Raw genomic sequence first — 14791 nt, forward strand, 5'->3', positions numbered from 1 at the left:
CGCTGTCCTATTGCATGCAGAGGGAATTTGAAAGACAACTGATTATCCCGCCCCTCGGACTGAGCACTGCAAATGGTGAGTGCCCAGACCCTACATTTTAATGTGGGTCTGGCTCGTCAGGCTAGATTTTAGGCTAACCTACAGACGATTTTCACCACATGAAAAACACTAAGTTAGCCTACTAAAGAAAGTCAGAAATATGTCTTTGTTTTTACTTGCCATATATACCCTCAGGTTATTAAGATTCTGTTTTGGCTAATGTAATAAATAGACATTTTAATTACCCCGATTAATTCATTCAGCATCATTGCATTCATATTGGTCCAGAGCTATTCAGGCTGGAGTTGTAGGCACAACAAGAATTGCTAACAAGACATTTAGCAATGAGTCTGGTTTTAACCCGGCTAAAGCCCAGTAAATTAACTAAACTTATCCCAGAGTAAACAGTTTTTCTGTTTGAAAGTCTAAGACAATCTGAAAAAAGGCTATTCATTCATAGTTTTCCACACCTGAATATTCCACACCTAATTCAATAAAAACACCAAACCACTTCCATTATATAGGCTATTTTCTTTATATTCAATCAAAACATTTAGTCTTTTATTGCCACTGGTGGGGCATGTGTACAGGTGGCTACTTTCTATTTAAATAAGTATCTATAAGGGTGTCACTGTTAGCCTACTCTGCTAAATGGTGAAACATAACCGCCTGAATTAGTAAATCATTATTTTTAGACCGTAAACATAAAGTTAGGTTTGAGTGCGTCACTGCTGCGCGGTGCATTGTGGGTATTCGTTTTGTAGGCACGTTTTCTATCCAGCATGGCAAGCAAGCACAAGAGGTAAGATAAGGAAAACGTGTCAAATTATACTGAAATTCGTGGATTTGAGAAGTGTACCCTGTAGGAATGTGTCGATCATTATGCTGGGGTTCATATTAATTAGTCTAACGTACAGCTAAGACAAGAGTTTTGTTTATAGTGGACCCATATTCTCTTGTGAGCTAAGATGTCCTTCTCATTAAGTTAGCTGGCTAACTTAAATTGGACACATTTTGGAAAGTTGTTATGACATGTTTAAGTCTGAGACTGAATACAAATAAGTAATTTCCTCAGTATTAGCGCTGTATCATACTATTTGCTATGTAGATGAGATCATTTCACCCCGATAGCTCTCATCAGTCAGTGTGTATGGGAGCATGTTAGTTAGCTGGTTTAATCAACTGGTCCTTGTTATTTACAATAGTCTTGTGAAGTTTTATGTCACAGCTGCAAGTGTAACGAATGCTATCGAAACCTTGTTGATTAGCAAACTAGACGCGATTTATTAAGTTGTGATGGTAATCTGTTGGTAAATGGTTATTGATTTACTTTAACTTTTTATTGACTTATTTTAGGAAGTTGAAAGACTTGTCCGTAGATGAGTTCCTGGTGTCTGGCTTTGACTCAGACGGAGACGACTCTGATTCGGATGGAGAAGAGCATATCCAACAGAATGGCAAGAAGAAGAAAACTGACCCTCAGGAGACGTGAGTATTGTATGCTGTGTACAGTCTGATTTGAAGTCCTTAGATGTCCATGCTTCAATGTACGATTTTACAACCTTTTAGTTTTAGACAGTACCAGCACACTGTTTCTTTGTTTTTGCTAACTTCGCTGTGTTGTAGGATCCCCAAGAAGAAAGGTAAGGCGACTGAGCACAAGGACCAGCTGGCTAGGCTTCAGGCAAAGGATCCAGAATTCTACAAGTTCCTGAAGGCCAATGACCAGAAGCTGCTGAACTTTGACGACTCAGACAGCTCAGAGGATGAGGATGAGGAGAAGTATCACACGCTACCCTCTGAACTAGAGGTATTACATTACATTACATTTGGCTGACACATTTTTAGCCAAAGCAACTAACAACAAGGATAAACAGTTTAAGTTTTAAAGCAATTCTCAACAATTTTAACACAATTTAGAGTACAGTAAGAATAAGTGCATTAGTGAGTGCTGTTTTTAACAGTTACGTGTCAGTTCAAGACAGCTGGTAAGTGCTAGGATCAGCCAGACTTGTTGTAAGTGGTGCTATGAGAGGAGAGGTATGCATAGTCATTCTTGTAACAATGAGGAAAAATCATCCATATTGGTTTTGCTTGTTATTGTTTATCATAAGTTAACTCTATAGGAAAAACTTCTTTTGAACATTTTCATTATATTCCCATTAGGAGGCCAAATCTGATGAGGAAGAAGATGTACCTGCCAAGTCGAAGAAAGCTGAATCCATCCCAGTCACAGAGAAGATGATCGCTGAGTGGAAAGCAGCTCTAAGAGTGAGGGTTATTTTCATGAACTGCTTAAAAAACAAATAGCTGTGGGCTATACTACGAATCCCGATTAGTGGGTTAGCGAGGTATGTTGCGCTCAAAGCCAGGGTATGCTGTGACACGGCAGTAGCTCTGTTTCAGCGTCGCTGTATCACCATGCCGTCTTATGCTGTCAACCAAACTTGGTCGGGAGCAGGTTATGTGCTAAGTTATAGCTCAAATTGTGTAAAACTACCGCCCACCTGACCAATCAATTATCTTGAAAACCGAAGTTATCTCACATGGAGGATTCTGTCATATATCTTACAGGTGGAGCTCCGCCTCTACAATTATTTTGGATCTCAAATGTGTTTTTAATAGTGTTGTGCGTGCAAATATGCCACTATGGACGTGCATACCATACAACATCTGATAGCAATAGATTTATTTGATGTTATAGGCTATACACTAAAAATTACAGCAGTGTAGGTTATGCTATCGCTCATAAATGCGGAAGTAATTGTTTTTTAATATAAGCAGTTTTGTGCATCTCCACGTTTCATGATTGGCCAGCATCATCCCAACACCGAGAATGTGCACAGATCTGAGCTGAAAGCCTAGTTTGACAAATATATCACATAACTGCTATCGTAGTATCGCTTAACTTATACCCCTGAGTCAGGGCATTGTGAAGCCTCAATATGTCTAGATGGCCTAGATATGTCTAACGTGCTTCGTAGTATACCCCCTGGTCTGTTGCAAACACCCCATGACTAGTGACATGAGTCTGTCACTGCATTTACTGTGTGACATGTTGTGGACCTTAAGTGCTTTCATTAAATATGTTTTAGTGACTTATCATTAGCTAGCTATTATTCTTACTTTCTCATAGAAGAATGTAAAAAAGAGAATGTAGAAAAGATTAACTATATATGCCAGAAGCTGGAAACTGTTTAATACTGGTAATAAATAATAATAATCATGAAAAACTTGTAATACTGGCCGTGAGTGGCTTACGTAAATCATTTTGTAATTTTTGTTGTCTGTGGCTCGGCTTGAGCCACTTTCAAAACATAATTGTCTTTGTTTCTAGGCTGAACCCTCCCAACGACTCTTCAGAGAAGTCACTCAGGCTTTCAAAGGCGCTGTAGCAACAACGAAAGGCGAGAGTGATGACCAGTGCCGATACGTTGTGTCCGATAGTGCAGGTAATGCAAAAGTCGACTTGTGTGCAGGGATATGTAATGTGTGCAAACATAATGCAACGTAATGTGCAATGTGTTAGTTGAAGAATTAGCTAACATTGTCATTCCATAATGACAAAAGGCATGTGTAACTGTGTACTGTCTGTTGTTTCCAATGTCTTTGTGTAGTGTTCAATTCGCTGGTGCTGTTCTGCATAAGAGATATCCCAGTGGCTCTGCAGAGGATGCTTGACCTCAAGTCACTTGAGAAACAAGACCAGAAGAAGTAAGGACAATTTGCCTCTTCACTTACTCCTCACAGGTGGCACCACACCAGGTTAAGCATAAGTTAACTGTAAACGGTTTTACTGGATTTGCCGCGATATATATATATATATAGCCTTTTTGCCGGATCGCCTGTCGGTTTTCGAGGTGAAATGGGGGGGTCGACGTGGCCCGCCAATTTTACCACCAAGGAGGCTAGTAGTCACAGAGGCGAAACATTTGGTTTCGGCATGAGTGTAAAAGCATCAAGGCAGAATGGGGGAATCTGGACGGGTGTTTTGATGACACCACATATGTTACCTAATGTCACTGTTTAAAACAAACAAAGTAGCAACATGCTATGAAGCCAAACAAGCAAACACAGCTAAATGTAATGACAATGAACTCTTACCTCTATGGTCTACTGCAAGTTATCCACAATTATCCATAGTTAGTCCACCATTATTTCAGTCATGAATTCTTCTCGATATGAGTTAGTTAGAGATAGAGATAGCTTGGCCATATTCTACTATCACACAGGTCTGACTAAATTGACTAAACATTCTCTTCAGAAACACTTTTCTGTAGCCTATATGGACCTGGCAAACCAAAACTTACAATGGTAGCAGGCTTAACCCTTATAAACTGTTATAATTAGATAGCAGTTTCTGGCATCCATTAGAAAAGCATTTTTAGATGAATGGCCAACTACATATAGGCCAACTTAACTACAGTATAACCTACATCTGACTCGTCTTCAGGGACAAGCAACGTCTCCTTCACTAACGTGACCCACAACTTTTTTTTCATGCATTAATTTGTTTAACAGGCTACATGGCGATTAAGCACATTGAAGGCTTTCTGTTCATTGTATCACATTTTATTTTCAGCAGTCAAAAGGGGTGGGGGCAAAATTAGTGATGGCAAAATCTCCAGCTAAACTGATGCATGTGAAAGCTATCATTGTTTGAAAATAATGCACAGGTATGACCAGGGCATCGTTTGTTCCCATGCGTTACTATTCTGGCCCAAAGTTGCACGTCACGCTTCATGTTGCTATTTGGCCCTGCTTCCTGGCTCCTCAACATGCCGGCTTGTATGTGAACACTCACACCAAGGCGGCAATTTTTCACCTCCTTTTTAGACAAATAATTCGGCATAAAGATGTCTCTTCTCGCTGTACATTTTGCGCAATCTCTATCTAAAAACAGCTTGTGTGTATTGTGTCGACAAGGAAATGCACCCCTCGTTTTTTAAGTCCCCATTGTTTTGTTTTTCTTATTTGCAGACTGATATTGCCATCATCCAGTAAGAGGTGGCAGAAGAACATGCTTGACATCAAAATGTACCTTAGTGGTCTCATTCAGGTATGGAAAAGTACAAACCTACTCATCCAGACATACAAAGTCAGTCCCTTCTCGAGAAGGCTATACTACGAAGCAAGGTCAGTGCTTAACCAGGAGTAACCGCTGAACACTAAAAGAACACTGCACTAAGCCACTATTGTTTATAAAGTTTACGTATTGTTTCCTTGTTGTTCAACATCGGTGGTTACTCCTGAAGTTACCTCGGTAAACCAGTAACCTTGCTTCGTAGTATACCCCTCAGGATCTTGAAAGTGTTTGTTGTGGAAAAAATTAACTGAAGTAATTGTAGTAGCTTTGAGAATTTTTGTTTTAGGCAGTATTAAGGAAAAATGTGGCTGTTTGTGAAATTTTGTGTCCTAGAGCAACTGCCAACTCAAGTGTTCAGGATTTACTATACATGCTTGTCAATACATGTGAATCACTGTTGTTGACCTGTGCACCATGAATCTGTTCACAGCTCTTGTCCAGTCTAACTCAAGCCACAGTCATTGCCGCTGTTCTCCGTCATATTCACCAGATGGTGCCCTACTACCTGTGTCTGGCAAAACAGTGCCGAATATTACTGAAGGTAAACCATCCTGTCATCACACTGGCCCTCATTTATCAATCGAGCGTAGAAACCAGTGCAGATCTGATTGCAGAGATCATCTTATCTAACCTGACCCTCGCCAGATGAATTTCGTTCCGCTTAGCTCCGCCTAGCTTCACTCACATCCATCTGGGACCTCTTCCATTGAGAGGGATTTCTGCAACCGACTTTATGGTTCAGCCAATCAGGACGCAGGGCGGGAGTTTCATAGATGTGACGTAGTGGAGTTATCAGCGTCACGGGTTGGCTTCGATGTGAGTGGTTGAAGTAGCACGTCAATAGATGACGGACAAGTGGCTTATTCAATCAAATGCAAGCATTTTTTGATTAGGCCCAGCCTTCTGAAACACCATTCCAATGGATTGGTTCCAGATGGATGAGTGGAGCTAGGCAGAGCGAAATTCATCTGGCGAGGGTCAGGTAACATCTTATCACCTGAAGCAGTTTGTTTTCAGTGAGTGACATCAAGGAATGCCATTTGTCCCTGAAAAAAAAATGATGCCTTGCGCTTTTCAAAATAAACTAATTTTTATCGACGATAGTAATTCTGTTCACATGATGGCTATCCCAAGCCATCAAGTGTGTCAACATAACTGGCAGCACTATGTAAAGTAGGCTACAAATGTGCAGGGCAAGTCTTTGGCCCAAGACTATACTCCATGAATATAACTCTCCAACTTTTTAATCTTACCTGTGTCTGTACAAACTGTGTCGAATCTTACTGAAGTTGAAACCAACCTCATCACATGCATGTGTTGCTCAGCTGAGCTGATTGCTCTCTCAGCTCCCCCTACTGGCCACATGCATACAAAACAACTCCATAGCAAGCAACTTGCATTGTATTCTATCTAGAATTTTCAGTTTTCTTAAGGGGTCAGGGAGTAGATTAAATTAGGGCTGTGCAATGAATTTAATTTTAATTAGGACTTGCCAACACTTATTAGAACATGATAACCAGAATCGAAATTTGCCGCATTCCTTTTTGCAAGTTTTTATGAAGTTAAAGCACTGTGTGTGTGTATTTACACTTATTTTAAAATTCATCAGTAAGATAACTTTTAAAATGAAACCAAATCCACTTTTGAAAATTTAGAGAATGAATGGTTTTCAAAATCATTGTGTAATAATCACAATCTCTGTATTGACTAGCCATTATTTAGCTGCCCTAGTTTAAATGGTCTGTTGTCAGTTAAAGAAGTCATTCAGACTTTAATTTATTGTCAGCAAAAATGAAATTGTGTTCTCCAGTATTTCCTTTTCTATGGTAGCTGATTGCCTGTCTTGAAGTTGTACAGTCAGGTGACTGTTCAGGTAGACTTGGTGTTAATGATCTCTCTGATTCCCCGTCCCCGCAGCACCTGGTGAAGCAGTGGAGCACAGGAGAGGAGACTGTGAGGGTTCTGGCCTTCCTGGCCCTCAGCAAAATCTGCCGTCACAAGCAGGATGTCTACCTCAGTGTCGTTCTAAAGGTGTGTGTGTGTCTCTATATGTGTGTGTATATATTTAAGTGAGCAACTGAGCGTATGTGTTTATGGACTAACGGACAGTGAAATGTACAGGTAAAGGTAAATCAGAAATTGTGTATTTTGACGTGTTTGTTGTAGATCACATTTATAGGATGAGTGAGGTGATACTTAGAGCCATGTTCAGATGAGTTGTGGAATTTTTAATTATATGAAGTTAAAGGAATGTTCCGGAGCAAAAACAACTTAGGGCAGCGGTCCCCAACCACCGGGCCGCAGGACATTCCTAACCGGGCCGTAGCCTACGACATGAGTTTTAAAAAAATGCATGCAAACTAAACTAAATTTAATTCGCAATAATGTCACGTTTTTACATGGCATAGGTCTATATGCAGTTGTTTGATTGCACGCGATGTTTGCATTTTGCAAGGTCTATTTTCTTACGCCTGTCTGTCCCGCCTTCAACACTTTTACATATTGCCTTCAGCGCCGCGCGCAGCCTCAGGTCAGCTCACTTCACTTGATCAGTTCTTGGCGAGCGGTAGTGTCACACGAAGTTAGCTAAACTGCTAGAATGAGCAACAAAAACAAGCAACAAGCAGGTCACTGGCCAGAGTGTTTGAGTTGAGAGCCGCTGCAGAGATTTACAGAAAAAAAGTCACCGTTAGCTGCACATTTTAGTGATGAGGACTGGGTGTCAAAACTCGCTTACCTGTGTGACATATTCGGGTTGCTTAATGACCTCAACCTGTCACTCCAGGGGAGAATGACGACTGTCTTTAAACTGGCAGATAAAAGTCGCTGCATTTAAAGCAAGCTTGATTTGTGGGGACGACGAAAGTGGACGGGTGTATTTGATATGTTCCAAACAGTAGTGGGGGGTTTTGGGAGAGACTGAGGCAGGGCCCTTTCTCTAGCAGCTGATCTTGCCGATCACCTTGTTGCGCTTTCAAATGAGTTTGGCGTTACTTCCCATCCTCCAAAGATCCACGGCAAACCAATGAGTGGGTCCGCGAACCCATTTGTCAATATCGAATAGTCCTAACTTGTCAGCGCAGGAGGAAGAGCAGTTGATCGAAATTGCAAATGACGGTGGTCTTAAGAGTGTGTATAAGGAAACCTCTCTGGCGGGTTTTGGATCAAAACCAAAGCAGAATATCCCGAGATAGCCGTAAAAGCGCTGAAAACGTTTCCCACCACGCATTATCGAGGCGGTTTTCGGCAATGACTGCAACTAAGACCAAATTAGCAATCGACTGGACATTTCAAACACACTGAGGGTGTCACTGTCTTCCATCACCCCCAGATGGAAGCTTCTTGTTGCAGGGAAACAAGCAGGGTTCACACGGATTATATTCGTAATGCACGTTTAGTTCCCATGTTTTGTTCCCATATTTTGTTAAGCATGTTCACACTTTAGCTTCAAGTTGTTCAATATTCATAGTTCATATTGGGGATCGACCGATATGGTTTTTTCAGGGCCGATACCGATATCAATTATTACCAAAACAGAAGGCCGATAACCGATATGTAAAACCGATATGTCAGTTGTCAAAAAGGGGGGTAGATAGTAAAGGCTATATGCTGCAAAAATTTAATTAAAAATCATTTAATTATGCAAACTTTTCTTTCTTCTTTTGATACACAATTGTCTATCAACTTGCATCACTTTGCAAGTGTAAATCCTGTGTATCATGTTAATCCAAGAGCTGAGTGATAGCAATTATTTTCAGAGTAGGCCTGCACAATGGGCTATGTGCTTGTTAAGGGACCTGTCACAAAGAGGATGCTTTGCCATCGTGTGTGAGAGCACGAGAGAGGAAGAGGAAGAGGTGCATGCGTGAAGGCAAGTGTTACGGTTGAATAGTTTAACAAAACAGTTTTAAAATAGTTCTTAGGCTATTTAAGCATGCAATTTGTATCCATGTGTAGGCTATAAGCTACACTTTTGAGAGCCTAAAAGGCATGTTAATAGCCAGCTCATGACGCGATTTTGTTCAGGTCGGATTAAATTACGGTTGGCCCTGGGTGCATGTAGTCTTTTCTGACAGTCCGTTTCAAAAAGGAGCAATTAGACTTTTTGACGTTCGCTATCGCATAATTTAGGACTTGTCTGTACTATGTCCGCTGAGGTGTCCCGTTATTCACAATTAACGAACGAGGCGGAGGCAGAGAACTCCCGACGCGCAGCACCCGAGTGGGCTAACTAGTAAACAGCATCAGTAACGTGCATCAATCGGGAATTCGCTAAATGAAGGAAGTGGGTGCTTTACTTATTGATCCGGATCAAAGAGTTTGCGTTTCATTTTTTATCCATTTCAATATCGACTTATCGGTGGAAAAAATGACCGATACCGATTATTATAAAAATGCTAAATATCGGCCCTAATAATCGGCCAGGCCGATAATTGGTTGACCCCTAGTTCATATTGTTCAATTTTAACTTCTTCAAGTTCACGTTTTTCACAAGAGATCCTTACCTTCACTGTTCATACATAACTGGAGCTAGTTCTTTTCAAGTAATGCATGCACAACACATATGGAACATGGAACCCCCGCAGGTCCGTGAAAAAAACATAGGAATCAAACCGGTCCATGGTACATAAAAGGTTGGGGACCCCTGACCTAGGGTCTATTTTCAGCTTTGAGCAAGAAGGTCGTTTGCATTAACTTGTCAGTTTGTTTTTGACGTGTGTTTATGCCCGGTTCACTTTCACTGTAAGACAATTTGGTGTTAATGCAAACAACGTTCTTGCTGAAAACTCCACCAATTAACGTAATTATGCTCTCAAACAACATTTTGAACCTGTTAGCTTCTGAAAATAGACCCTAGGTTGTTTTTGCTCCGAAACATTCCTTTAAGCTTAAAAAGGTACTAATAATTTTGAGAAATGTTCATGGGTTAGTTCTCTTAACAATTGGCATCCTCTGTTTACTTTCCACACTATTTGGATATTTCAGACACATGCTGTACATTTGGATTTTAGCAACAAATCAGTTTACACATTTGTATAAACACCCCAACACAGGAAATGGGCACACAAGAAAATTATGGAATTTAGTGTAAGATCCCTTAATGGGCCCACTTTTGGTAAAATGTATTGCATTGCAAGTATATGCAGTGATTGTGTGCTCTCTGTAGGTCCTCTGTGGTAATATATCCTGCTGGCTATCAATCTGACTACACTTTTGCCCCACGTTCTAACTCAGTTTGTGTTTGTGTTCTAATTGCAGCAAATGTACATCGCCTACGTGCAGAACTGCAAGTTCACCTCCCCCACCATCCTGCCCCTGATCAGCTTCATGCAGCGCACCCTGTCCGAGATGTACGCGCTGGACACGCAAGTGTCCTACCAGCACGGGTTCATCTACATCCGCCAGCTGGCCATCCACCTCAGGAACGCCATGACTATGAAGAAGAAGGTGTGTGTGTGTGTGTATGATATTCTTTGTGATTAGGGTTGGGCACCGAAACACGGTTCTAATATGGCACTGGTGCCGACACACGGTAGAAACTGCATCGAATAACAACGTGGATTTCGGTGCCTCATTTCGGTGCTTAAATAGCGTTTTTTTTTTTTTTATTTATTTATTTTTTTTTTTTTTTATACGAGGCATCACTGCATGTCATGCGCCATCTCTAACGTCTTGCTCTGATAGCAACACACCCAGATACAGTTAGCTAACATATGATAAACACTGGATGTATAAACCAGAGGGGTGCACCACATAGGCGAGTAGACAGTGTTTGACAGCTTGCGTGAGCCCAAGTAGCTTACTTTAAAGCGACATGCGAGCTCCTGTCAAAATCTAGCTACACACAAGCAAAAGGCTATGAAACAACGTCAACAGTTGGCTAGCCTATACATTACACAATATCCTTGCTAATGTGCTGACATTTATTTGAAATGTTATCAGCAAAGTTGTAAGGTGAACTTTATTTCACGGTGACGGTGTGTTAAATAACATAATGGCATGATATTAATCTTTCATGTGCATGAGGCCCATATAGCATCACAATGAATATGAAGATCATGTTAAAAGTTAGCTGGCAAAAACATAAATATGTAGGTTACATAACTGATGTCACTGAGCTGTCAAAGAGGCTACGAAACCATCTCCGTACGTTATCGCTAATTAAACTCAGCTGACTGGTGTTAGCGAATAGCCATAATTGCTGTTAAAATACTAGGCTAGCACTGGGAATCTAAACACTTCAACACAGACATGTAGCCTAACATGTTCAAAACTACTGCATTTCTTGAAGCATTTGGGAACACACTGAATTAACTGGAAAATAGAGTCCCTGTTAGATTAGCTTGCTTGCAAATGCCGTTGTCCATGACCTGGCAGTTTTATGGCAAGCGGTTTTAACATCAACATAAATTATGGCAAACCGCCTACACTGGGGGTAAACTTGAAAGCAGAGCTCACTATTGTGTGTGCATGCATGGCAAGCTGTTTTAACATTTAAATGTATTATTCGTAGGAGCAATGAGATATTGATAGTAAAATGAACATAACAGTTTAATTTCATGTTCAAATTTGTCTTATCAATAAAAAAAAGCAATTCATGCTTTATACCATTTTAATTTAAAACATTTAAAAACAAAGTACCGGTTCAGGCACCGTTTTAAAAGTATTGATTTAGCACCGGTATCGGATAAAACCCAAACGATACCCAACCCTATTTGTGATATTAGTGATGAGTAGTGCAGTGCCCGTTATAAACATGCTATTCCTGTAAATAAAACGTAGTCCCCGTAGCCAATTACACGTCTGCAAATAAGAAAAAACAACATTCCAGCTAAGCATTTAATAATAAACATAATTATATTATAATAAACATGCAGTAAGCAGAATTTAAGCATGGCTGCAGTTGACATTTTTGACAGATCAAAATGACACAGGCCTAACAGTAGGTCTAACAGCTGTTTTGAGTTAAGGCTATGTTTAGCCTAATTAAATAACTTGATGAGGGAGAAGACGAACACCATTTTGTGGAATGATTCATGGTTATATGAAATTAGCACTGATTCAGTGCTGTGCTATGTGAGAGGGGGAGTGGCTACAACGGCTAGAGTGGCTACAACGGCTAGAGTGGCTACAACGGCTAGAGTGGCAAAAGCCAATGTGTACATCTTTTATCGATATTGAACAATATTTTGTGCATTTCTTATTCAAACAACATCAAACTTGGCTCTGCACTGACACGTACCTGTAGCAAGACACCTGCCAAATTTGAGATCAGTCAGACGAATGGTTTGAGAGAGATGCTAATAAGACACAGACATTTTTATCATTAATAGATGGATAGAATATATTTTATTGTATTATTTCCCGTCACTCATGAAATCATCATGATTACCGTAAAACTCAGAAAATCATTATTTAATTCAGATAGTCATGATTTAAACACGATCTTTGTTCAGTGTTTTTTTTATTTATACTTACACTTATACTTACACTTTTTAGTAACTTGCAAGGAAATACATTGTATGTTCACTGTTTACAATGTAAATATAGATGATCGTTAGGAAGTTACCTTTGAGGCCCCTAATGCACTCATATAATGTTCTGCTCTCTGTGTCCAGGAGACGTACCAGTCAGTGTATAACTGGCAATACGTGCACTGCCTGCACCTGTGGTGTCGTGTGCTGAGCACCCTCTACCCCAGCGAGATCCTGGAGCCCCTCATCTACCCGCTGTGCCAGGTCATCCTGGGCTGCATCAAGTAAGAGCACCCTTACCCCACACACACACACACACACACACACACACACACACACACACACACACACGCACACACACTGCCCAGCTGCCTGGGTGTGGACTGGTTTTACCAGAAGCTTTAAACAGGAGAGGGTTTTGTGCATGTAATGGCCAGTTCACAGTTGTTTTTAGCAATGGCAGTTATTTCAGGGAGTTGTGGGAATGGGTGGAAAACACATTCATTTTTACATGCTCACAGGGAAAACGAGCGCTGCAAAGCCACCAGCAGGTGGAGCTGTTGGTTAAATTTTGTGTGTGTGATGTCCATTCTTGTATTCAAGGACCTGTTGTAGTGTGATCATGTGGTTGTATGTGTTGTTAATTTGCTTGTTAGTGAAAGAGTTTCTCTGGACGTTTTGCATGGAGTGCAGACTATAAAAAAAAAAAAAAAAAAAAAAAAAAAAAATATATATATATATATATATATATATATATGCAATTTTTATTATTATATTTCAGTAGCTTGATAGGTGCAATTATGCATGCCTTTATTAAAGATGTTATAAAGGTTTTTTTAGTCTTGGCTTTTCCTATTAGTCCTTACTGCAACTTTACAGACTTTTTTTCCCTTGCTATCCACCTCCCCAATATCTCTCTCTCTCTCTCTCTCTCTCTCTCTCTCTCTTTCTCTCTTTCCCTCTTTCTTTCTCCAGACTGGTGCCCATCGCACGCTACTACCCACTGCGACTGCACTGCGTGCGTGCCCTCACCCTCCTGTCCTCCAGCACCAGGACCTTTGTGCCCGTGCTGCCCTTCCTGCTGGAGGTGAGTTTCCTCTCCGCCACAGCCCACCGTGGCTGCTCTCTGTGTCCTGCAGGAGACTGGGCAGTGCCCCGCCGACCACTTCACAGCACCCTGTAGAGTGTGTGTGTGTGTGTGTGTGTGTGGGCATGGCCTGGAAAAAGCCCTGAGGGAAAAAAAATGTGTGAAACTCTAAATTCTTAGCTCTTGCCCATGCGGGAGCCCAGCGTGCGACGTGACCACCACTTAATAACAGGGCCGTGTGTGTCTACTGTCTGTCTATGTCGGGGTGTGTGACGTTCAAGTCTTTGTTCAGCCTCAGAGGGGGAAACTTTCCATTTATATAACGTGGTGGATTGCGTCCACTGTGGTCTTATTATATGGGGGGAGGACAATGGCACGTGGCCCTTCTCGGAGTCTCCGCCAGTGGTGTGGACGGTGCCGCCAGCCCTAGGTGGGAGGGAGAGAGGGAATCCACTTCTGGGAATAGGGGTGGTGATTGTTGTTTGTTTTGGTATTGTGCTGTTGTTATCGTTGTTGTTGTTTGTGTGTGTGTGTGTGTTTCCTCTTGCGACCTCGGCGACGCCGTCTTTGTCTATTGACTGAAAACAAGCCTGAGTGAGCACAAAGGCTGCCGTGTGAATCTGTACAAATGGCAAATGATGAATCAACACACACACACACACACACACACACACACAGAAAGAGAGAGAGGCGAAAGGAAAACCTACTGTACACATGAAATCACTAATACTCTGTTGTTCCTTGTTCTATGATATTCTATGATTCTCGTGTGTTTGTGTGTCTAAGTGTAAGTAAGTGTGTAAGTATGTGTGTGCGCACATGCAACAGTGAGCAAGACACCCCCCTCAGTTAGTTGTCTTTCGTTATCAGGAGTAGTGGAGGACTTTTTCCACAGTGTGCGGTGGCTGACATGCTGTGTTTGTGTGTGCGTGCGCGTGTGTGTGTGAGAGCGACAGCGTGAGCGGCAGGACCGTGTGGTGGCAGCTGCAGTTAGAATAGAAGCAAGGAGACGGCAGCCACCCAGACCAACGGAAGGCTGGGGGCCCGGAGAGAGAGGGGTGCTGTGGGTAGCGGGGTTGCTGGTGGAACGGTCACTCCTTTGTG

The 14791-nt window shown here is 41.5% G+C and overlaps 1 protein-coding gene across 1 annotated transcript in view; it reads left to right on the forward strand.

The window, feature by feature from the left end:
- Positions 1-784: 784 nt before the first annotated feature.
- Positions 785-14791, forward strand: part of noc2l (NOC2-like nucleolar associated transcriptional repressor) — a 36646-nt gene continuing 22639 nt past the window's right edge. The window contains exons 1-12 of the mRNA XM_048242321.1: positions 785-841; positions 1396-1527; positions 1666-1849; positions 2206-2310; positions 3377-3491; positions 3657-3753; positions 5020-5098; positions 5556-5666; positions 7043-7156; positions 10385-10573; positions 12745-12884; positions 13576-13687. Coding sequence (XP_048098278.1) covers positions 822-841; positions 1396-1527; positions 1666-1849; positions 2206-2310; positions 3377-3491; positions 3657-3753; positions 5020-5098; positions 5556-5666; positions 7043-7156; positions 10385-10573; positions 12745-12884; positions 13576-13687 — 1398 coding nt within the window. The 5' untranslated portion in view covers positions 785-821. The remainder of the gene's footprint in view (positions 842-1395; positions 1528-1665; positions 1850-2205; positions 2311-3376; positions 3492-3656; positions 3754-5019; positions 5099-5555; positions 5667-7042; positions 7157-10384; positions 10574-12744; positions 12885-13575; positions 13688-14791) is intronic.

Source organism: Alosa alosa, chromosome 4 (assembly GCF_017589495.1).
Source record: "Alosa alosa isolate M-15738 ecotype Scorff River chromosome 4, AALO_Geno_1.1, whole genome shotgun sequence".
NCBI lineage: Eukaryota > Metazoa > Chordata > Actinopteri > Clupeiformes > Clupeidae > Alosa > Alosa alosa.